We start from the raw sequence: 23,376 nt of genomic DNA on the forward strand, positions 1-23,376 counted from the left end.
AGTTTGAACTTTATATACAGCTCATCTACTCCAACCCCTTCATTTTCTAGATGAAGAAAAAGAGGGTAGTGATTTATCTGAGGTTACCTAGGTATTAACTAGCAGATCTAGAATTTGATCCCAAATGTTTTAACTCCAAATTATTTCTACTGCACTATGCTATGTTCTATATATAAACCATCTGGTCAGTAAGGGTTGGGGAGGCATCTAAAATACTTATTAAAATTAGACATCAGACCTCAACAATGAATGGCAGTGTTTTCCTTTCTTCTGGGTGTGACATTGCTTGGGGTGCATGCTGTTATGAAACTCTTCCCTCATGAAGATCAGTATGTATGGCAATTTAGAAATCTTAGAAAGTCATTCAGGGTACTGAGAAGTTAACTGATCTTCCCAGAGTCACATAGCTAAAATGTGTCAGGGACAAGACTTAAACCCATCTTCTTTGACCTCTAGGATGATACTCTATTCATTATGCTTTCATCATCACCACCATTGGTCATTTATCACTCAGTGATGTCAGATTGCCTCTGATTATTACTGTGAGAAGTAGTAAGCTGGCCTTGGAATCAAGATTTAAGTTCAAGTCCCACCTTTGACATATACTGGCTATGATCAAGGGCAAGATATTTAACACCCAGAGCCCCAAATGATTCTCTTGAGGCAATGAGTTACACATTAGAATAATCTGCATCAATAGTGAGATCTTTCACTCTAGGAGAAACATACATCAATCAAATTATAGTTATGGACAATAATAATCACAATCGTCATTCATATAACACTCTAAATTTTGTAAAGAACTTTATATACATGATCTTATCTGAGTCTTAAACAGCCCTGTGCCAGAACCTTATTTTACAGATAAAGAAACTGAGACTCTGATAATAGAGTCAAATTCAATCTGAACTAATATCTCAATCATACCCCTTGACAAAACTGTTTTCTATCAGCTACTATTCTATCAGCTACTGTTGAGAATCTGGGACTATTAGTTGAGGACAGTTTTATCATAACAATTGGTGAGATTTTACTTTTAATAATCTTTTCAGCAAATCCTATGGAATTGAAGGAAGGAAACTTCCCTATGGTCTGTTGGGAAGGGATCCACCACCTTTTTGGGAGGTCCCAATAAACCCTGTACATATTTGAATTGGCCAGTTTAGAATTGCCCTGCAAAGTTAAGAGATTAACTAAAGAGTAAGCATTTATTAAACACTTAATATCTCCTAGGCACCATTTTAAGAAAAGAAACAGTGGATTGAGTTCCCTTTCCCCCACTCAATGTCTTACAGACTAATTTTTCATGGCCTTTCCTTTCAAGCTCCCTTTTAAAGGAGGGGTAGCATATGTATTTTTAAAAGTATTTTTTCATTTGTAATCCCATCCATTAAGCTGTTTTCTCTCAGTGTTTGCCAGAGGGAAGGGGGTAGCTAACTGAAACCTGAGCCACCTGATCCTGAGGCTAAAGATCAAAAAGAAAAAATTTTCCCCTCCCTGAAGTTTTGACTTGTCATTTTACATTTGATGTGATTGTTGGATATAATTATATGGACACTGAAAATATTTCTTTCTCCTTTCTTCCTTCCTCCCTTCCTCCCTCCTTCCTCCTTTCCTCCTTTCTTCCTTTCCTCCCTCCTTCCTTCTTTCCTCCCTCCTTCCTTCTTTCCTTCCTTCTTTCTTTCTTTCTTTTTTCTTTCTTTCTCTTTCTTTCTTTCTTTCTTTCTTTCTTTCTTTCTTTCTTTCTTTCTTTCTTTCTTTCTTTCTTTCTTTCTTTCTTTCTTTCTTTCTTTCTCTTTCTTCTTTCTTCTTTCTTTGCTTCTCTCTCTCTCTCTTTCTTATTCTTTTCTTCCTTCCTTCCTTCATTTTTGCCTGCCTGCTTTCCTTCCTTCCTTCTTTCCTTCCTTCCTTCCTCACAAATAAAGATAAAGATAGGAATTAGAGTTGTGATTTTATTGCTGTAGGAAATTCCCTGAATGAGGAAACTCTTTTATTGTAGGCTGATTCCTTCTTTGCAGTCTCAGTGAGCAGATCATTTAGCCAGTATATATCCAAGGCAAAATGTGAACTCAAGACTACCTGGCTCTGAGGATTGTTCTCTATACATGAAACCAGCTGCCAGGAATAAATGGAATGAGAGAAGACTTTTGTTCCAGAAGCTTGAATATATCAGGGACAATCACAATAAGAAGAATAAATCAAAATAATCCCTTTGTATTCTCCTAGGAACTTGCTCAATAATTACAGAGCCTCCTGCTGCCTAGACTCCCCCAAGTCTGAAATGCATCCCCATCTTATTTTGATCTCTAGGAATGTATTAGTCTCTTCCAAAATTCATTTGAAATACCACCTCCAACATGCAATCTTTCCAGATTCCTCTAGCCTTGGTGCCTCCCACCGACAACTGAAATTAGTGTGTGTGTGTGTGTGTGTGTGTGTGTGTGTGTGAAGTCATTTTTCAGTTGTGTTCAAATCTTTATGACCCCATTTGAGGTTTTCTCTGGCAAAGATACTGGAGTACTTTGTCATTTGTTTCTTCAGCTCATTTACAGATGAGAAGACAGAGGGAAACAGGGCTAAGTGATTTGCCCAGGGTCATACAGATAGTAAATGTCTGAGGCCAGATTTGAATTCAGGAAGATGAATCTACTTGACTCCAGGCCTGGCACTCTATCTACTGCATCTCCTAGCTGTCCATATGTATGTATGTCTCATATAAAAATAATTTTATAATAAATTCAAACACATAGATGTATATATTTTATTTGTATATTATGCAACAAAATTATATATAAGCATATTAGATACATAGTAATATGGCATACTGCCTTGTTACATACCATATAGCAATAACATGTATGTGTATGCATGTTCATGACATGTGCTAGTATGCCTTGTTTCACATATGCATAATATACACATATGCGGACTTTAGATATTACATGCAACACATTGTATAATATATAAAAGATATTATTATGCATACATAATATAAACATAGTAACAATATTTTATACATACACATATTATATACATAGTGCACCTCCTCCTGGGTCACTGCCTTTTGTGGCAAAGGGTCTTATGTAACTCGGCTCTGATCAGTGCTAAGTAGAGTTATGCACGCTGGGTGGGTCATAGTGGAGAATTCTAATAAAAGATGATCCCCTGGAAAATGAAATGACAAACCATTCCCATATCTTTGCCAAGAAAACTCCACAGATAGTAGGTCCACAGGATCATGAAGAGTCAGACATGACTGAACAAATATAGTATGCAGGTATATATATGGATTATACATTCTCATATGTGTATATGTTACATTTCCCCTCTTTTGTCCCTTCCCTACCCAAGGAGAATTCCAAGAGAAAAGAAACTGTTTCATTTCTAACTTTGTTTCCCAAGAAGCTGGCATGGTACCTGGAATGTAACAGATACTTAATAGACATTCTGCTTAGCCTCCTATTTCATTCAGCCCCTAAACTTTTCACTACTTTGTAGTAGCCCACTGTAATTGGAAATCTGAAATTAGGGGAGGCTTACCCCTGGGAACCTGAGCTTTTTGAGCCCTTTTGAGCCTCACCTGTAAACTGGGGATACTTGCCACATCTACTTCACAGAATTGTTGTAGAGGAAGGTAGACATACCAAAGCACATTTTAAACCAAAAAGTTTTATGGAGATGGGAGCTATTATTATTGTTATTGAAAAAGAGGAGCCTTGACACAGTAGATGGATAGTTTCCTTCAGTATCAGGTCCTTTCTCAGAAATATATTGGTTTGTGTGATTCTGGGCAAGTAACAGCCTTTCTGTGCTCTAGGCAGTTTTTAAGAATATGAGCTTCTGGGAAGCTGAAGTTCTGCTTTGGTGGTGGTAACAGAAGTGGTTGGGGGGAGAGGGAGGGGAAGAAGCTAAAAGAGGGGTGCCTCATCCAAAGGGTTCTCTATACCAATGACATCACAGCTCCAGGCCTTATATCTGTTGTTAATGGAAGTCTTAAAGTACTTTGAGATGTAAATTGTTGTAATTCTTCTTCCTTCTATCTAGTTCTAAAAAATAAATAGATCAGAACTGAGAAGCAAAAATACTTTTTTTGAGAAACAAAAGCAAAAGGTTATTTATGTTTTGAATAGATGGGGTCATATAGGGAATTCTGTCCAAGGTCATTTTTTTAGATGAAAAGGTGGGAGAAGCATTGCTCTTAAAAAATAAACCATTTATTTTCTCTTACATGATAATACAAAAGATTTTGCTCTGACATAGATGATTGAATTGCAATTATATTATATTGTATATTTTTTATTTACTGTTTTACCTGTCCCAAGGACAATGTAACAATACATCTTGAGAGACATCTTGATAGAATTAACTATTTAATGATTGGATGGTGGATTATTGTAGCTGAGGAAGCCTTAAGAATGTGAGAAGAGTGTTATGAACTGAATGTTTAGTGGAAGAAATGACGACATTAACATATCCTCCAGAAATTACATCAACATATCCTCCAGAAGGAATGGAATGGAGTTCAGTATGTGAGAGAGTAAGGGAACAGGAAGCTTGGTAAAGCTTCAAGGAGAAAGGATGCAAATGAATTAGAAACTAACTTGATCACAAGTGATCATAAAAGAACTGGGAAAGAGAAGGTACAGATGAACCTCAAGCCAGATCTTTTGGGGTGGGGTAGGGCCTATATAAAAGTATTGAGATAGTGTATTTAGTAATAGAATCAGGAAGTCTTAGAGTCAAGACCTGGATTCAAGCTCTACCTTTTGACACAAAGAATTATGAATTCATAGATCTAAACTTAAAGCAACTCAGTCCAATTTCCTCATTTCAAAGAAGAAGCTCAGTCCCAAGAAGTTATATAAAAATATTAAGCTTTTGACCATAGGCAAATGACTTGACCTCTCAATGCCTCCAGACAGCTAACTCTAAAATAATAAAATACAGAGAAGTTGCCTATCTGTATCTAAAGGGAAAATCTCCATATTGGAAATTCTGTCTATACTAACGTAATTAGAATTTGGTCTAAATTTAAATGTGTGTATGTGTGTTGTGGGGGGAAATCTAAGGGGGATGAAGTTGTTTAACTTGAGCCAAATACTATTCACCATTCACCTTTCTAATCCTTGTTTTCTTCCCCTGTAAATGAGGGTCTTAGAACAGATGGTCTCCAAGGTGCTTTCAAGTTCTAATTTGCTGAAAGTAACTGTGACTGGGGAGTCGGGAGATCTGGGTACTCTGCTGTCAGTTACCAGGGGCAGTCCACTTCATAACTTTTAGTGCCTCAGTTTCTATAATAGTAACAATATGAGGATTTGAAGAGAAGGGGGAAATATAGGGGAGTGACCTAGATGACATTCACGTTTCTATCCAGTTCTGACATTGCAGTTCTGCTGTTGCAATGGCAGGATGATCAGAAGAGTTCCCTAATCAGTCCCCTTCTACATTGTGAAGTCCTGTTTTGAAATCAGTAGAACTATGCAACCCTTCTAATAGTCATCTTGCAGCCACTGGGGTGGGAACAGGCTGAACTGGGGTGTGGTATGGTTCACGTTTGCTCCTGCTGCTGTTCAATACACAGTCCCTTCCATTGCTTTAGGAGTAGGAATCCAAGAGGCTCAAGGAGGCATTAACAAACAGGAAACTCTGATTGGGGGAGGGGAGGGGAGGGAGAAAAAAACTGGATGGATGGAGGCTGGACTCCAATGCCATCAGGCTGCCTCTGAGTCTATTATTTATTGCAAACTGGACACTAGCAGCTCTTCCAGAATTATAATAAAGACCCAGTTCTTGTTCTAAGGGCTTCTGATCTGAGCAAAATAGACAAAACAGTGCAAAACACACACACACACACACACACACACACACACACACACACTCACTCTCTCTCTCTCTCTCTCTCTCTCTCTCTCTCTCTCTCTCTCTCACACACACACACACACACACACACACACACACACACACGAACAATTCAACCAACCCAGAGGGTGGCTGCATTACAGAGGTGAAAAGGCCCCAGAGGTTTTTCTTTTCCTAGGGAAAACAGTTAACTTGAGGACTTTCTCTGAAAGCAAAGCCACTGTTGGCTAGTTCAAGAGAGGTTCGAGTTCCCAGGGAGAAACTAATGTTTAATTTAGCATAAGAGAAAGTTCAGTGTTTCCTCTCCGAAAAGGCTGAACCTAGAGAGTACTATATTCAAATATCCTATTAAGGTAAAATGAAGTTTTTACTCATTTAAGGATTCGGTCTAGAACCCAAACTTCTCCCTTACTTTTGCTTATTATTGTAGGGCTAATTGGTAACATGTGCCCTTGGTTTTTGTGTCTGTACTTTGAATTTTCCAAACACGTTTTGGGAAAACAAACAAACAAACTCAAACTGAGATAATACTTCAAATACACAATTGCATTTCATTTTTTTTCCTCTGTGAAATTATATGGAACAATGTGATAATTTCACAAGCACTAGCAGGTTTAGCAAGTATCATTTCCACTTTTGCATGTAAAAACGGCTAGATTTCTCAGATGCTCAGAACAGTACTGTGTTTTAAATAATTGAAACTCCAGAGATCTCCAGGAATGAACAGTAGGCACAAACATGGCCAATCCAGAGACACAGTACATATTGTATTCCATTAAGCAGTTTCTTTGCACTCCTTGTTATCATGATCTCAAAGAGATTCTACTGTGTTAATAACAGATTTCTAAGTTCATCATACTTTTGCTTTGAGTAATTGGGGGGAGGGGTGGAGAGAGGGAACAATTAAATTTCTGTTCAAATCGATTGAAAATCACCTGAAAAAAGCTGATTAGGAGAGAAATTCACTGAATCACAGAGTTTGGAAAAAAATTTCCATGGCCATCAAGTACAATTCATACATAAATGAAATATCCCACATCACATACCAGACAAGTGGTCAGCCAGCCTCTGCTTGCAAAAGACATCTAATAATTGGGGTGGGGTTATGGTTTTAGGACTTTTACTCTAGAAGTAACTCATTCTGTTTTGGGGCAACTCTAATTGTTTCCTGTCATCAAGCCTCAAAAGATCTTATTTGCAACTTTTACCCTCTGCTCTTGGTTCTGCCCTTTAGAGATAAAAAGGCCTAATCTAATTTCCATTCCATAGTACAATCTCTACAAATATGTGAAGAAAGCTACCATATCTATGATGTTCCTCCTGTCTCTCACCTTGACTCTTCCTTTCTCCATTCTAAACGTGTCTACTTCCTTCAACTGATCTCCTATCCCTTGGACTCAAGGCCATCCCTACCCTCGTTCTTGGATTTCTCTTTATTAATATCCTTAAATTGTGGATTCCAGAACCAAACACAATATTCCAGAGGGATCCAATGAGGACAAAATACAGGATCTATCACCTCCCTCGGCAGCAAGGTGGTATAGTAGATAGAGTGTCAGGTCTGAAATCAGGAAGACCTGAGTTCAAATGAGTCCTCAAGACACTTACTAATTGTATGATCCTGGGCAAGTCACTTCACCTTGCTTGCCTTAGTTTCCTAAGCTGTAAAATGAGCTAGACAAGGAAATAGCAAACCATTCCAAGATCTTTGCCAAAAAAATCCCAAATGGGATCATGAAGAGTTGGACATACATGAAATTATTGAACAACAAATTACCTCCCTATTCCTGGAAGTTTTGCCCCTCTTAAAGAGGAAGCCCAAGGCTGCATTAATTTTTCACAATGCTGAATCATAACTTGCTTGCAATCTGCTAAAACCCTCAATATTTTTCAGAATGACCATTTTTAACCATGCATTCTCCATCTTATATTTTGCATTTATCCTTTTTAAAATTTCATCTTATTAGATTCAACCTAATGCTCTAACCTCTTCAAGATCCATTTGATTCCTGACACTGTCATCATGTTTTAGTTATCTCTCCTGACTTTTTAAGTTTCAGATGTAATGTCTATAGCATATATGCCTTCATTCAAATTACTGATAAAAGTTCCAAGGGAAAAAAAATGCCTAGGGACATGCACAAATCCCTCAGGTACTCTAAATGGAGCTCTTGCTGCTTTGATATTGACTCATTAACAACTATTTAATGAGCTGGGCCATCTAATTTTTCTGATTGAATTTTAGCTCAATTCACATTGTTCATCTTCTCCACTTGAATAGGATGCAATACACTTAAAATCCAGATAAACTATATACACAGCATTCAACTCATTTACTAGCTCAGCAATCAGTTCATAAAAGGCAATGAAAATATTGTCACATGGTTCTTGATGAAGTGCTGCTGGGCACTTTGTAATCATTGTTTATCTTTTTTCTTTACTAACCATCTCTTTAATAATCTGTCCTAGAATTTTGTCAGGAAATGAAATCTAATTCACTGGGCTCTGCTTTTCATACTTTGCCCTCTTTTCCTTTCTTGAAAATTGAGACATTTGCTTTTCTCCTGCCTTGTGCTACTTTGACTATCCTTTGTAATCTTCCAGCTAGTTTTCCTTTCTAACTCGAAATTTTCTCCATTGTGATTTCAATATCGCAAGTTGATATAAGAAATTAAATGAGAATTTGGGGAGAATTTTGCGGAAGCCTTGGACAACATGGAAAGGCCAGCAGACAACACAGAGCCTATGATTAAATACTTAATCTAAATTTTACAATAAGGTACTATAAACACTCAATAAAAGAAAATAAAAAAAATAAATCCAAATTTCTCTGATGGGAAGGGAGAGCCAAATATTTTTATAAGGATTTTCTAGATCGCAAGGGCTCTGTACCCCTAATCTTTGCAATGAGGAAGGAGTAACTGTAGCACTGACAATGACTTGGCAATCACCTGCCAGTTTCTTCAGGACTTGAGGTTCTGGGCCAAGTAACTTGATTTCCTTAAAAACAATATATGCTCTCTGACTGTCCCCTTATCCTGGGTCTTAACTCCTTTTTAGTCATTTTGGTGCTGTCATCTCCAGTATACAAGTCATTCTCCTTTGCTGAGGAAATAAAGATAGAACAACAGAAGTAAGTACCTTGACTTTATCTCTGTTGCCAGTTCTCACTGTCCCATTGACATGCCTTGTTCCTTCTTTTTTGTTTTTGCAGTATTATTTGTATTAGTTTAAAACCCAGCATGAAGAGAAGTTAAATGTTTCTGAGGAATGATCATTAAAAATTAAAAAGGTAATGTGAATGATTTTATACCAGTGCAGAAGTCTGAAGTAATAACTCAATATTTGAAGATAATAAAAGAAAATTATTCTGAACAAAACAAAAAAAATGAGTTCAGTTTCAACTGGTCTTAAAGTCATTGCTAGTGAGAAAGAAACAATATCCAGCTAAGTTATGATCTTCTGACAATGTCTTTTGCACTACCTAATTAGATTTAGTGTCTCTATTCCCTGGCTTACTTACACCACTGAGCAATGATGGCTTCAAATATTTAAGCTAATGACTGTTTTATATAAACATTCAAGTTATGACTAAGAGTTATCAAAACTCAGAAAAATGACTCGGAGGCTTCGTCAACATCTTCCTCATGTTTCTTCCTGAAAGTAATACGTCATGTGGAGTTAAGCAAAGCAGGGATAGCTAAGGACCACATCAAGGCACAGAGCTTTCAACACCAGCACTGTCAGACCAAAGCACAGGGAAAACTGGTTTTTCCAGCTCATTAGCTGGGGCTACTTACTGATAACTTCTCAATGTGAGAATGAATGAGCTTTCTAGTTTTCAAAGAGGATAAGAATGGGGGCCCCATAATTTGTCAATTTTATGCAAAGAGAAGTTGTTCAGTCTCCTCAATGATTCAGAAAGCTAAGTGTTTAGGATTTGGTTCTTCTTGAATCACCAGCATTAGCTTAGATACACTCACAATTTACCAGAAAATCGACAATTTGACCCTTCCCTTTGGTTCTAACGCCTAGAGTATACCCACAATTAGAGGATATCTGTCTTTTGCTTATATTGGAATGAACTCTGAACTGAGAATCAAGAGGCTTGATCTTTAATATTTGTACCCCCACTGGTTAGCATAGTACTTGACAAGTAATACTAATAGTAATATAAATAGCATTTATATAACTTTAAGGTTTATAGCAGTTTACAAAACATTCTTATAAATATCAACTCATTTTATCTTCACAACCTTGGAGATAGGTGCTATTATTGTTCCCATTTTACAGAGGAGGAAACTGAAGCAGGTAGATATTAATAATTTGAGCAGAGTCACACAACTATTAAATTCACAACTCAAAGGGAGTTCTATACTCCATACTATACTATCTGAATTCTTAGTGATACAGACCTCTTAATAAATACTTGGTTGATTGTCTAATTTCTGTTACTAACTGGATGACTAGAAATGTCATTTAATCTCTCTGTGTTCCTTTTAATCATCTCTAAAAGATTCCTCATCACATCTAATCTTCTGTTAGTCTACTTGAATGTTCTACAGCTAGAATTACAGCAACCTAAGGCTAGAGCTCTTTAAAGAGCTGGAGGCTACCTAATGTGTGCCAAGTGCTCTGTAAACTTTAAAGTGAAATATAAATATGAACTATTTTTGTATTTTTATTGTTGATGAGGCATCATCCCTAATTCATAAATAGATGAATCTTTCTTGGATATCAGCAATATATGAGATTATTGAGGGAACCCAGCATGGGATGAATCCAGAAGCATGCTAGCACATATTTAACAACTGGATTTTCATTAAAAAATGCACACATAATACATTTTTAAGTTAAATCTGCATTGTTAACATTTTCTCCTCGCTTTTTAAAGTGCAGAAGTCCACAAAAAAAATCAAGTCTTGATTTGTAGAATTTTCTGATTTTTTTATTTTAATTTTTATTTACTTTGAATTTGAATACAAAAAAGAAAGAAAATATTTCTGTGTAAAAAGCATATAAAAATTCAATATAAAATCAGGAATTTCCATTTCAGACTGTTTACTAAAAAAAAAACCAAAACTATGTAATAAATACTACACATAGTTTTCAAAGCTACCCTGCTTGTCAGTGCTTCCTTTTAAGTTTTCTTTTGTTCTCTACTGTGCATTTTAAATCTATTTTCTACCTCCCTCCCCATACAAGTTTACTGATTTCTGAGGTGTAAATGTTAACATGGACATTTTAACAATCAGCTCTGTTGAGTCAGTTTGAACTGGCTCTAATACATCCTTGGATGCATAATTGGGTAAAGGGCCATGCTTTCCCACAAAACACTCTTTGATGCTATTGTCAAAGAGAGAACAGCAGGCTGTGTGGAACATAATCCAGTTTTGTAAGTTTTTTTTTTTTATTAAATCTTTAAAGGAGAAATATCCCATAAATTCTTTATTTCTGCTTTTTCTCCGTCAATGCATATCCATGCCGATGTCTACACTCTTTCTTTCCAAAGTGGCTCTTAAAAGTAGTTCTCAGACATTTGCTAAATTCAGCAAAAGTCACAGGGAAAAGTATGCTACTAAACTAATGGCCAATTCTGAAAGGCTAGATCAGGCTGATGTCACTCCCTATAGGAGTGAGCCAGAATCTGTTCTTGTGTTCTTTCTTACCTTTCTCTCAGCCATGGGGAGAAAAGCTTCCTGACTGGCAGAGATATTTAAGTAACTTATGACTTAAGTTAATTTAACTTAACTTAAAAATCATAGTAATATATTTAAACTCTACATGATCTTGATCTATACAAAGAATCCAGAAGGAAGGAAGGAAGAAAATCTTTCTCTTGTACTTTACCACACATATTTTCATGCTTTATGTAACCAGAAGGGCACTGAGCAGGGCCAATTGGCCCACTGTTGAAATTAAATTAAATCTGAGACATAATAAGATTACTAAAGGATCTTTAGCATATTGGTATCTAAAAGCTGATCTAAATCAGAATGACCATCTGGAAAAGCAATTTCTTGGTGTTCTTCCTGGGAAAAAAAAATGGTTTACAAGATAATCAGGGAAGAAGAGGTGTCCACTGAGAACATCAGTTTTTTCAAGAAGAAAGTGGTCCATTAATCACAGAGAAAGTTGACCTAGCAATGGAAATACTTTTGGAATATCTTAAGAGAAGAACAAATTTAGATGGTTCTTTTAGTTTCTTTTCTATTTCTAGTAAGCATAATTTCATGTTAATCCATCTCCTTTTTGTGTCAGAGGCCATGTCATTCATGTTAACTCACTATAAATGGAAATTGTGGACAAAGATCAAGGCAGATATTACACATTCTAAGAAAGGTAAGTTAGGATATTTGGGCAAGAGTCTGGGGACATGCTCCTCACGGGGGAAGTATGTCTTCAAGTAGGTGAAGAAAGATTATATAATTATTTCAAAAGAAAGAATTTTGGTGATTTTTTTCAATACCCAAATGACATTTTTTAAACTTTAGAATATATTAATGCCTTACATTTGAATCTTTAGAGTTTTTCAAAATGTTTTCATAGAAAACATCTCATTTGATTCTCATAATAACAGGCATCATGGAGTAGTAAACAGAAGACCAGTCTTGGAGCCAGGAACATGGGTTTAATCTCAACTCTGACACATACTAACTGTGTGATTCTGGGAAATTTAGTCACTTAACCTCTCAGGGGTTTCAGGAAACTCTTTAAGATTTTAAGTTGAAAAAGAGATGCCATCCACATTGGTAGAAAGCTTTTTCATGAGCTATTTTTTACAGTGATAAAACCCTGGGTCCAGATCAAAATAAAACAAATCTTCTCCCAAAAAAACCTAAGCTCAGACATGAAAATTACTCTCTGAAGTGGGCAGGAAATATTATCCTCATTTTATAGATAAGAAAACTGTTGTTTAGAAAGGATAAGTGCCTTGTTCAAGGTTATACAGCTGTTATATAGACAAATGTGAGTTAGAATTTGGGTATTTTACTGCTTATCATGCTAGATATATGCTACTTTTATGTCTTTATCATATGGTTGATGATCAAACTCCACTATGACTCCTGTTCAGACCTTCAATAATTGTCTCTTTCCTAAATTATTAAGTTAAAGAATCTAAGAGTTAGAGGGACTTTAGACATCATTTGGTTCAAAGCATGGTTACTATCCAAATATGCTGAAAAGTTTTATTTCAATCTCCAGCTGAAGATGGTCAGTCACATGAAACTCACTACTCCCAAAGCTCCATTCCATTTTTCAGAAGCTCTAATTATTAGGGAGGCTTTCTTTAGTGGAACTTACTTGATTACTTTAGCCTTCTAGAGTCAAGCACAAAAAACAAACAACAAAAAAACAACAATCCATCACCAGCAAACTAATCCTGTTTCCACGTGTTAATGGTCAAAATGCTTAAAGATTTCTTTTCTTCTCCAGGTCAAAACATTCACAATTCCTTGAACTGATTCTTGCATGACATAGTTTCCAGTGTTCCAACCATCTTATTCTCCTTCCTTTGGTTCTCCATTTTGTCAATGTATCTTATAAAATGTGGCAATTAGAAATCTTAATTTCTCTGCCTAACATTCAAGATCTTCGACGACTACTCCCATTACAAATCTCAAAATTTTCCTTTTCTTACCACCTACTTTACAATCTCAGTCCTGTTCAGTGTTTTTTTATACCTCATAAAAACATGATAACTATTCTCATTTTTATGCCTTTGCTTAAATTTCTCCTTAATCCTCTTATTTTTTTTTTTTTGTTGTTTTTCATATCTAAATTTTATTCATCCTCCAAGGCTGATTCCAAATTTATTCATTTTTTTTCATTTGCTTATTCACTGAATATTTATTAAGTACCTATTCTCTAAAGCTCTTGATCTAGTCTCTCTCTCTCTCTCTCTCTTTATATATATATATATATATATATATATATATATATATATATATATATATATGTATATATATAATTTATTAATAAGCTGACCTATGTTATTTATTGTTATTAAATATGTTTTGATCTTGTTCCTTCTGTTGGATTGTAAATTCCTTCAGGACATGAAATTCCTTGAGTTTCTTTTGTAGCTCCCCCCCCCCATAGTCTAGCCCAGGGATAAGACCAAATCCTAAATTAAAATTAAAACAAGAAACCTATTATCATATACAATTTACTTAACTTAAAACATACAGGGAATGTGGCCTGCTTGTAAATAAACATGACAAGAGATGGACTATGATGTGTTCAAAGTAGTTCAGGAAAAATTCATCAAGAACATTTGTGGGGAAACCCATTACTGATTCTCTAATTTTAAGGGTTGGTTGATTGAATCAACAAAAGAGAATAGGATTAAATTGTTGGAAGGGGGAATGAGTAAGATTAGATTTAAGGGGAAAACCTGAATTCAAATCCTGCCTCACATATTTACTACCCATGTGATTCTAGGCCTTTGTTTCCTCAACTCTAAACTGGAAATAATAATAATAGCATCTATTTCCAGTGTTATTGTGAGTATCAAGATAATATTTGTAAAGGGTTTAACACAGTAAGTATTTCATAAATACTTCTTCCCTTCCCTACCTTACCTCAACTTCCTTCTTTCTTTTCATTCTTAGTGTTTAGCACAGTGCTTGGTATTGTGTAGTACATTGTAAGTGCTTAATAAACACTTGCTGACTAATGTGCACACATATCTCATGAATTCTCAAGTGTTTATCACCTGTTTGTGTGAACATGCTCTACTACACGTATGTATATAACTTCAATGTGTACTCCATGTGTGGGTTTCTGGATATAAGCACCCAACATTTATGCTTATGTATCCCAAGTATATATATGTGGTTTCAATAAGTGTATATCCAAAATAAAAATTGCCTATAAACATAAAAAAGAATGCTTCTTTATAACCCTTTGGTTTAATTGTGCTTGTGCCCAGCATATGGAATGGACTTCCCTTCCAAGTTATGATTTTCTTTGAAGTTAAAAAGTATCTAACTAAAATGGAGCTATTTTCATCCAATTTATATGTCAGAGTTAAGAATGTTAAAATCCTATTGCTTTGCCATTGCCACATAGCTCTAGAGTAAACCAAAAGGCAAAGTATCTTGAAACTGAGAATTCTATGAAAGTTGCCTAATTGTTCAGTAAAGTAGACAGAGTGCTCTTTGAAGTCAGTAAAATGTGAGTTCAGATACCACTTATGATATCCCATCTGCTGTGTAGCTGTGAACAAATCACAGCCTCTCTGAACCATCTGTAAAAGTGGGAATGATAATACCTGTAATATGTACCTCACGGGGTTGTTGTGAGGCTCAAATGAAATCATGCAGGGAGAAGTATTTGGCCACCTTATGTGTAGTGCTATGTAAATATCAGTTATTATTAATTTTATTTTTTACTATTTGTTGCTCTCGTTGTAATAATTGAAAAGATTTCAGAGGAAGCCAATGTTTTCTGAAAGCCAACACTGAGCAAAACAAGCCTGAGGCTAACCTGTTGACTTTTAAGTTGTCTTTTACAAAACAACTCTTTCCTCTGGTTTCCAGGGCAAGATTCTCCTTGATGTCTGATAAAGAAAAAGTACTTTTCTGGGTGGGAGCCTATCTCAGTTGAAGTCTTTTCTCTTTGTGAGAATTTATAATTCTTCAGTAATTGAAGACATAGGAAGATCCCTTGTAGATAAGAATGCTGTGTCCCTAACTTTCTGTACCTTGAATCTCAACAAAAAAGATCAGTTTTTTAAAAGGAAATATCTTCTGCATCTCTGTAATGTAAGTGCTCCTATTGGTGTCTTGAAAAGGAAATTTGTCACTCTGGTAGTCCCAGACACCCAGACTGAGTTGGGCTGTCCCTGGACTCTGTACAGGCCTCCCTGTTTGGCCTTCCTAGGAGCTCCCCTAGCTTTGAATTGTCCATTGGAAACTTGATTATCATCAAATAAAAATAACCAAGGAGCCCTGGCAATGATTTAACTTGTTTGACATTCTCAAGCTAACAATTAACGTTTTAGGCTATTGTGAACAAAATATTTAACTTTCCCAGGCCCATTTGTGTAAACGACCTTTCTAATATTCCTTAGAAGCAGTAGCATTTGCCTATCAGGACTGTTTGTACACACCCTTTCAGGCTCTTTAGTAAAGCCTCTGAGCTATAATATGTGCCTGTCAGAGAACATGTTTTCTGAGACCCCAACACATTGCTAACAGCAGCCGCACATTGTAACTAGGATTTACTAGGGCTTTTAAAGAGTGTGTAAGTGAATTGATATCTCTCCAGATAGTCTTATCTTGACAACCCTGAATCTGAAATAGCAACAGCTCTATTGAGAATAAGTCATTTTATTATTAGGCATGGATAAACTAAAATTTTAATATACTGGTCAAATACTGAAGAACTTTTTATTATAATCAAAAACAGTGCCTTGTACAGGACATTCTCACAAAGAAGGTAAGAAAGTAGGAAAACAGATTTAGAGTAGAAAGACTTCAGAAGCCATCAACTTCAATCTCTTCATTTTAGGATTAAGGAAGCAGAGGACTAGAGGGGTCAAGGAATCTGGGATCACATGAGTAGTGGTGGATGAGGCAGACCTCGAATCCAAGTCCTCTGATTTCAAGTGCAACTCTCCCACTGCACCATGCTGATTTTCAGACTGATTATTCTCATAATTACAGATAAGGAAATCAAGATACAGGGTATAACTTGTTTAATATCACAGAGCTAGTTAGTACCAAAGGAGGTCCAAGAAAATAGGTCTCCAAACACATGGTATGGTCATCCTTTTCACCCACACTATGTTGAAGGTTGATGATCATTCCAAGGATGACTTAAAATCACTTATCCATCTCAGCCAAACAGCCCACACATAAAAATCCCAAAACATCTACCCAAAGCAAAAGAGATCAGCAAAGGCTAACAACGGCTCCAAAATGATGCTGTTTCACAGATCCAAAATTATTTAATACCACAAGCTTTTACTTAGATTCATACATATTTAATCTGCAGTCTTAACCACATGACTATTAGTAATATAACCTTGAATCATTTTTTTTGGACCTAAAGAACCTCTGAGACCAAAAATCTCCATTTCTGATTTTTTTTTGTTGTTGTTGTGGCAGACTTCCCTCTGAATTTGTACTTGAGCTATATGAAGATTTTGGTTGAATGAAGGCTCCAGGCTGTAGCTCTCAATTTGTACAGAATTACATAGGGATTGGGGATTATGTTGTACTGTCCCTCAGCTTTATCTGTTGGAAAGGATAGAGACTAAATACCTAGCAGTAGCTGAATAGTAACACTCAGATCACAGTGAACATTGAGCTTTCTTCTCATATTCATTCACTCATTTCTTTATATTCACAGAAAATATTTATTGAGCACCTACAAGGACCAGCGCATCCCTAGGAGATACTGTGGGGATTCAAATGCTTTCATATAGAGGACATTAGAATGTATTTCACACCAGATTATTATCCTCATTAATGCTTTCTTCCAAAAGCTGCTTTTGGACTTTTATGATTACATAGTTCTTATGAATTAATTATAAAAATTGAACATGTCCAAGCCACATAAATCTACATACATCTATAATGTAAATCATTTGAAGAGTTTTGACACATGTACTGAGGGGAGGAGAGAAAGGATATTTTAAACGGGGACTTTCTGAGAATAAAGGTTAGCTTAGTTTAGCTGACTACAGATTTAATCTGCCCAATGAATCACTTCCAAATGACTTGGCCTCTCCTTGGACACAATGTTATCAGGTTAATACAGCACTTAAATCTCCATCTCTATATACCATGCTGAGTAATGGAGTACCATATTTAGAAGACAAAACCTAAATGGAATTTCCAATAACCAAAAGAGGGAGGACAAACTCCATGAAGCATCACATTTTCATTGAAAACCAATTACTAAGAAGGCTTAAGAAAGGTGCTGAAGGATCCTTTCACTCATTCTACCTCACTGTACCTTTCAGGACAAACACTCTTCCATACTTTGTGCCCAAGGAGGACCCATATTTGGAAAACACAAAATCAATCCATTCTTAGGAAAAGAAGTGAGTACTACAGTTGGGTAAACCTTCTGCTGAAGCAGAGCATCCTTTCCTACTTCATATGACATTAGGAGTCATTGAAGCATTGAGAAATCTTAGTAATCCTAGAAGTTTGTTCCCTTTTTCAATCCCAAATACCAGGAGTAAAAATACCATTTCTTCTGGCTCCTACCTCCAATTCCCAAACCATCTGCCCCTTACTAGTGGAAAGCAAAAATCCCTTCATGATTATTTAGGAAGAAAGTTTTGGGGATTTTTCATGCTTCCTGAAAAAATCCCAAAATGTAGTTTCTTTCCTTCTCCAATCTTGGCACAGAAAGCAGAGATTTGTCTATTTTACTGTCTTGGGATGAGTGCCTCACTCTTGGTGGATCATACATATGCACATTGACCAGAACATTAGATAGCACACAAAGCTGTGTTCTTAGTAGACTTGAAGACAGATTATAAATTTACTGTAGGAGACAATCAATGTTCTAGGCCCCTAGATGCCTGTGATACATATGTAAATACAAAACCCATTCTTTTCTTCATTGGTTCAATTCTTACTACTCGAAGCCCTGCAACCTCTCTAACCCTCCAACTTCCATTACCCACTTCATATTTCATATGAATTTTTTCATATTTCATATTATCTTTCACAAACCAAATTCCTGTTCCCTCTGAGAGATCTTGATTCACTGTCTGGTGATAAAGAAGGTAGTAGAGGGAAAGGAAGCCCAAAGATGATGAAGGAAAATGAAGCCAGTAGATGATCTAAATACTAAATATTTATCGCACATACATCTCTTAGTAATGCCAAATTGCCACATCAATCCCTAGTAAATTTGGAAAGAGTAAAAATACAGGTTCCAGTGGGCTTCTTGAATGGCAGTTGTACCATATAATAATCATAATTAATAATAGCTTTCATTTATAAAAATACCTACTATGTACCAGACAACGCACTAAACCATTTAACTCATTAATCTCATTTGATTTTCACAACAACCCAGGGAGGTAGATGCGATTGTTATACCCATTTTATAGTTGAGGAAATTGAGGCAGACAATAGCTAAGTGACTTGCTCATAGTCACACAGCTAGTAAGTGTCTGAGGTCAGATTTGAACTCCAGTCTTTCTGATTTCAGACCCAGTGCACTATCTATCCTCTGTGGTACCTAGCTGCCTGTTGTAGTTATCATGGCTGCCCTCTATAGCTCCCAAAGCCAAAGCATATTGTCTGGGCCATTCAACAGGTGACTTGCATCTGCCTTCTCATCCATTCCAGTGGGCTTCCTGAATACTTTAGAGTTGGCTTGCTTGGTCATTTCCTGTGGCTGGCTTTCATTAGAGTTGGCTGAGGCTGAATCGAGCTATGCTGTGTGAACAGATGCAAAGCATCAGCGGCCTAACTTGGGGATGCTGTGGGATGGGGCGCCACCTTCCATCCAAGGACCGCTGACCGGCCAGCTACATGCATCTTGGGAAAGCCATGCACACGACTAGAGGTCAGGTGACTGTGCCTGGCACCAAGAGCCAATGATTGAAAAGATCCTCCCTCTGGGACAGGGTGTGTCTGTGCAGCTGGGGAAGAATTCCAGGCCAGAAACTTAATCAGACCCTTCAAGTATGATATCCTGTCTCTGGGAGCAGCCAACAACTGGGTACTTCCTCTGAAGATGTTGTGCAAATACACCTTTGTTCCTGTGTCTACTGACGTAGGCAGGTTAGTCAACTGTAATTTCTTAGGGATAGTTGATGGGGGCTCATTTGCCCACAGCAGCAAAGAAAACAGGCAAGATACAAGTTAAATCAAACAACAGACACCAAGGAAACTGAATCAGAATCCAATTTTCCTCCTATTTCAAAACCTCCTATTCTATTTTGGGGAATTTTTCATAGAAACTACTTTCTGAAAGGAATTAAATATTTGCTCTGCAACTCTAGGTAGACACAGGTATCCTCAAAAACGAAAGATGTGGAGCAGTCTGAGAAGAATAAATAGAACATTAAAATGGGGTAAGGGTGACCAATGTGTACGTTAAAGCAAATGAATGACTAGTTTGGCCTAAAAACGGTTCAAATCTATCTTCATGTTACGTGCGATGGAAAGTGCCAACTAGCATAAAAAGAGAGTTGTTTGACCAGGCCTTTCTTGCAAGGTTCCAACTGCTTCTACATCCCATGAACTCCAAAGATACCTAGAAAAGATGCATGGGTTCTGATAGGGAGGTCATCTATAGGGAGAGGAAGCGGTGACTATCAATGTACATGACAGGTGAAATTGCAAAACCATCTAGTTCTTAGCCTTTGAAGGGAAGACATCTATTTCCAGCACAAACCCAATGCTACCAAAGACCACCAGACGTGTGAGAACGAGCAGGAAGGTGTTGCTTACCGCAATCAGGGCTGAGTTCCTCTGGTCCCCAGTAGCTGAAGTGGGGGGTGGCTGCTGCTGGTGCTGCTCGCCATTGATCCCACTCCCACCAGAGTTACTGCCATTGTTGAGCAGGTGCTGAGGGTGGTGGTGATGGTGATAGTCTGGTGGAGGTGGTGGGGCTGGGGCTGCTGCTGCTGCTGATGTTGGAGGAGGTGGAGCGGCAGTGGGAGGAGGTGCTGCAGTGGCCGTGGGGTTGGCACTAGCCTTAGCGTGTTTGCCTCCCTTCCTCGAACCCTGACCATGCTGCACAAGACTCAGGAGCTGCAAGGTACTCTCCCGTTCTCTGTCTGAACTCTCCGCTCGGCCCCGCTCATAGCGTCCCTCGCAGTTTAGGTGATGCTGGCGACAGATGGCGATGCGGGCACGTAGACGTTCTACAATAGCACTATGTACTCTGGGGGCAACTGAGCCTCCTCCAAGGAGTCCTGCCCCAGGAGCCCCCCCTAACCCACCTGCTGGGGCCTGAGGGGGAGCTGTGTCCCCCATCCTATTGGCCACAATGATTGCTGCCTCTGGGATATTATGGTGCTTAACTGACTAGTACTGGAAACTTATGTTTTCAGTAATGATGATGATGTAGACTTTGTTTTCAGTGCCACATGTATAGAGAGCACTATGGAGAAACTGAGGCTTGGAGGAGGAGTGAAGAAATTAAGGAGTGGAAGAATAACCTGGTGGAAGAAAGCTGGAGAAGAAGCGAATTGGAGAGTCTAAGTAAGATGACAACAAACCTAATCAATGTACTCTAATTGCGTCTGACAGCTCTGGAGAAGTTGGGCAGAGTTGAGGGATTTCTTTTCTTTCTTTCTTTCTTTTTTTTTCTTTTCTTTCTTTCTTTTTTTTTTTTTTTAAATTAGGCTGACAAGAAGCACTGCGTACTTTCCAAATGTTATAGGATACAGGATTTAGCTATAAGGACTCGGGAGTTGTCAAGAGAAAGCAAGACAGAGAAAGGAGTTGAGGGAGGGAGGTTAATCAAGACCTGAACTCTCCCCTCACCTCCTTACCTAGTTGTTTCTGAGATTTCTTTATGAGGAAATTTCAGCAAAGAAGCACAATGCAAAGCTGCCTGGCTTCATGGCCTTACCCCAGTCAGTTTTTCTCATTTTTTAAAAAAAAATGTACTGCCTTTTGAATAGAGTTTAAAGCCGAGGATCACAATGTGCCAACAGCATCTACTGTCTTTTTGGTTTTAATTTCTTTTTTTCTCCCCCTCTTCCCCTTCTTTTCTCCCTATGCTTCCTCCTTGTTTGGTTACTGTCGCTGCTGCAACAGAGCTCCTCTATTTCGTTCTCCCCCAAAAAAGACGGAGACAGTTTCTCGGTTGTTCGCAATGTCAATAACTGGACTTTCAGACCACGCTCTTGTCTTCCGCGAATCCAGCCACTGGTAAGAGCCTCATCTCTTGTAAGGTTCCCTTTCCTTAATGAAAGCAATCTAAAGTAGCTAGCTAGGCAGATCACTCAGCGCATTGCTTTCCCGCTTATGCTGCTCTTCCCCACCCGGGCTCTATTCAGACAGTATCTATAGAGAACTCTTCCCAGAGTAATTTACAAATGATAGTCCAACTTACAAACTTCCAGCGTATTGCACCAAGTAACGTCCAGTCACTTTCCTTTCTGTTTTTGTACATTCCATCCCCGGCCAGTTGATCTGCGGGGTTTGGACTCGCAATGACCAATGTGAATCTCTTGGATCGCTCCGATTTATATGTGGAAAAAAAAAAAAAAGTAGCTGGTATTTTCCTTTCTCTTTCTCCTCTGTTGTTGGCCGCTTTGCTGACACTCGCTCGCTCCACTGCCCGGAGTCACGGAGATACACAGGCTTTCATTGTGCTCGGATAGAAGAGAAAGAGAGAGAGTGAGACAGGGAGAGAGAAAGAGAGAGCCAGCAAAGCTGCAGATGGGGAGGGGGGGTGAGGAAGAGAGGGAGGGGGAGGGAGAGCAAGCTTATTTGGAGACTCCCTGGTGGATGGCTGGTGCCACTGCACCAGTGAGTAATTAATTGGAGATGGGCAGAGGGGAAAGAGGAGCACAGAGGGCCTCCCAGTGGCAGAAGAAGTAAATCAGAAAGAGCTGTTCTTGGATGCTTAACTGAAAGGATTCTGGTGGGGGAAAGCTAGGGAAATTCCCCACTTCTCTTCTACCAGTTCATCGCTCTAAATATGAAGAAATTCCCAGTCAGAGAATGTGTTTTCCCTTTCAAACTTACATCTTCCTTCTGAGGATTCCATTTTCATTTTTTAATATGGTGTTAAGGGGGACCATTTAGTAGTGCCACATGGTGATGGCTAGGACATCTAAGATGCTGATACTGATAAAACAGCAATAGCCACTGTAGTTTGTAAGCTCCTGGAAGGCAGGTACTGTTGTGTATAGATCAGTCTGGGGAGCAACAGAGGGAAACTAACACTTAGTAAAGTGTTTTTATAAGTGATCATTAACTAGGCTTATCCATTTCTTACAACTAAGAAGTAAGGCAGCTCTATCCATCAAAATGGATAGAGCAGAGGGTCTGGAATCAGGAAGACTCATCTTTCTAAATTCAAATCTGACCCCAGACATTAGTGTGTGACCCTGGGTGATTCATCTGTTTGCCTCAATTTCCTCAAATGGTAAAAATTAGCTGGAGAAGGAAATGGCAAAGCTGTCTAGTTTCTTTGAGAAAAAAATCTCAAATGGAGTCATGAAGAGTAAGATAGTGATATACAACTGAACAACTAAACTAAGTAGACTTCTGTTCTTGGTAGTCTATGAGGTTATTGTATATTCCCTAAATTCTCCAGGGACTTTCAATGAAATGTTTGCATCTGTCTGGTTTATAAATGAAATCATAAATATTTCTGTAGACACTAGATGATTCCCTAACAGCTTAAAATGTATTGAACCCACAGCATCTTTATGATGGATTTTTTCAGGGGGCATTTTCAGACTAGGTTTTTCATGTTAGTGCATTAAGGTAGGCCAGTATTTTTCTCTGCTTAAAAGAGTTGATCCTCACTTTAGAAACTGAGAGTTTGTGACTTGCCCAGAGTTATCTG

General features: G+C 37.8%; 1 protein-coding gene across 1 annotated transcript in view; it reads right to left on the minus strand.

Moving 5' to 3' along the window:
- Positions 1-22,473, minus strand: part of MAML2 (mastermind like transcriptional coactivator 2) — a 414,851-nt gene extending 392,378 nt beyond the window's left edge. The window contains exon 1 of the mRNA XM_051986842.1: positions 20,295-22,473. Coding sequence (XP_051842802.1) covers positions 20,295-20,822 — 528 coding nt within the window. The 5' untranslated portion in view covers positions 20,823-22,473. The remainder of the gene's footprint in view (positions 1-20,294) is intronic.
- Between the last annotated feature and the right edge of the window lie 903 nt (positions 22,474-23,376).

This window comes from Antechinus flavipes, chromosome 3, assembly GCF_016432865.1.
Source record: "Antechinus flavipes isolate AdamAnt ecotype Samford, QLD, Australia chromosome 3, AdamAnt_v2, whole genome shotgun sequence".
NCBI classification, from domain to species: Eukaryota; Metazoa; Chordata; class Mammalia; order Dasyuromorphia; family Dasyuridae; genus Antechinus; species Antechinus flavipes.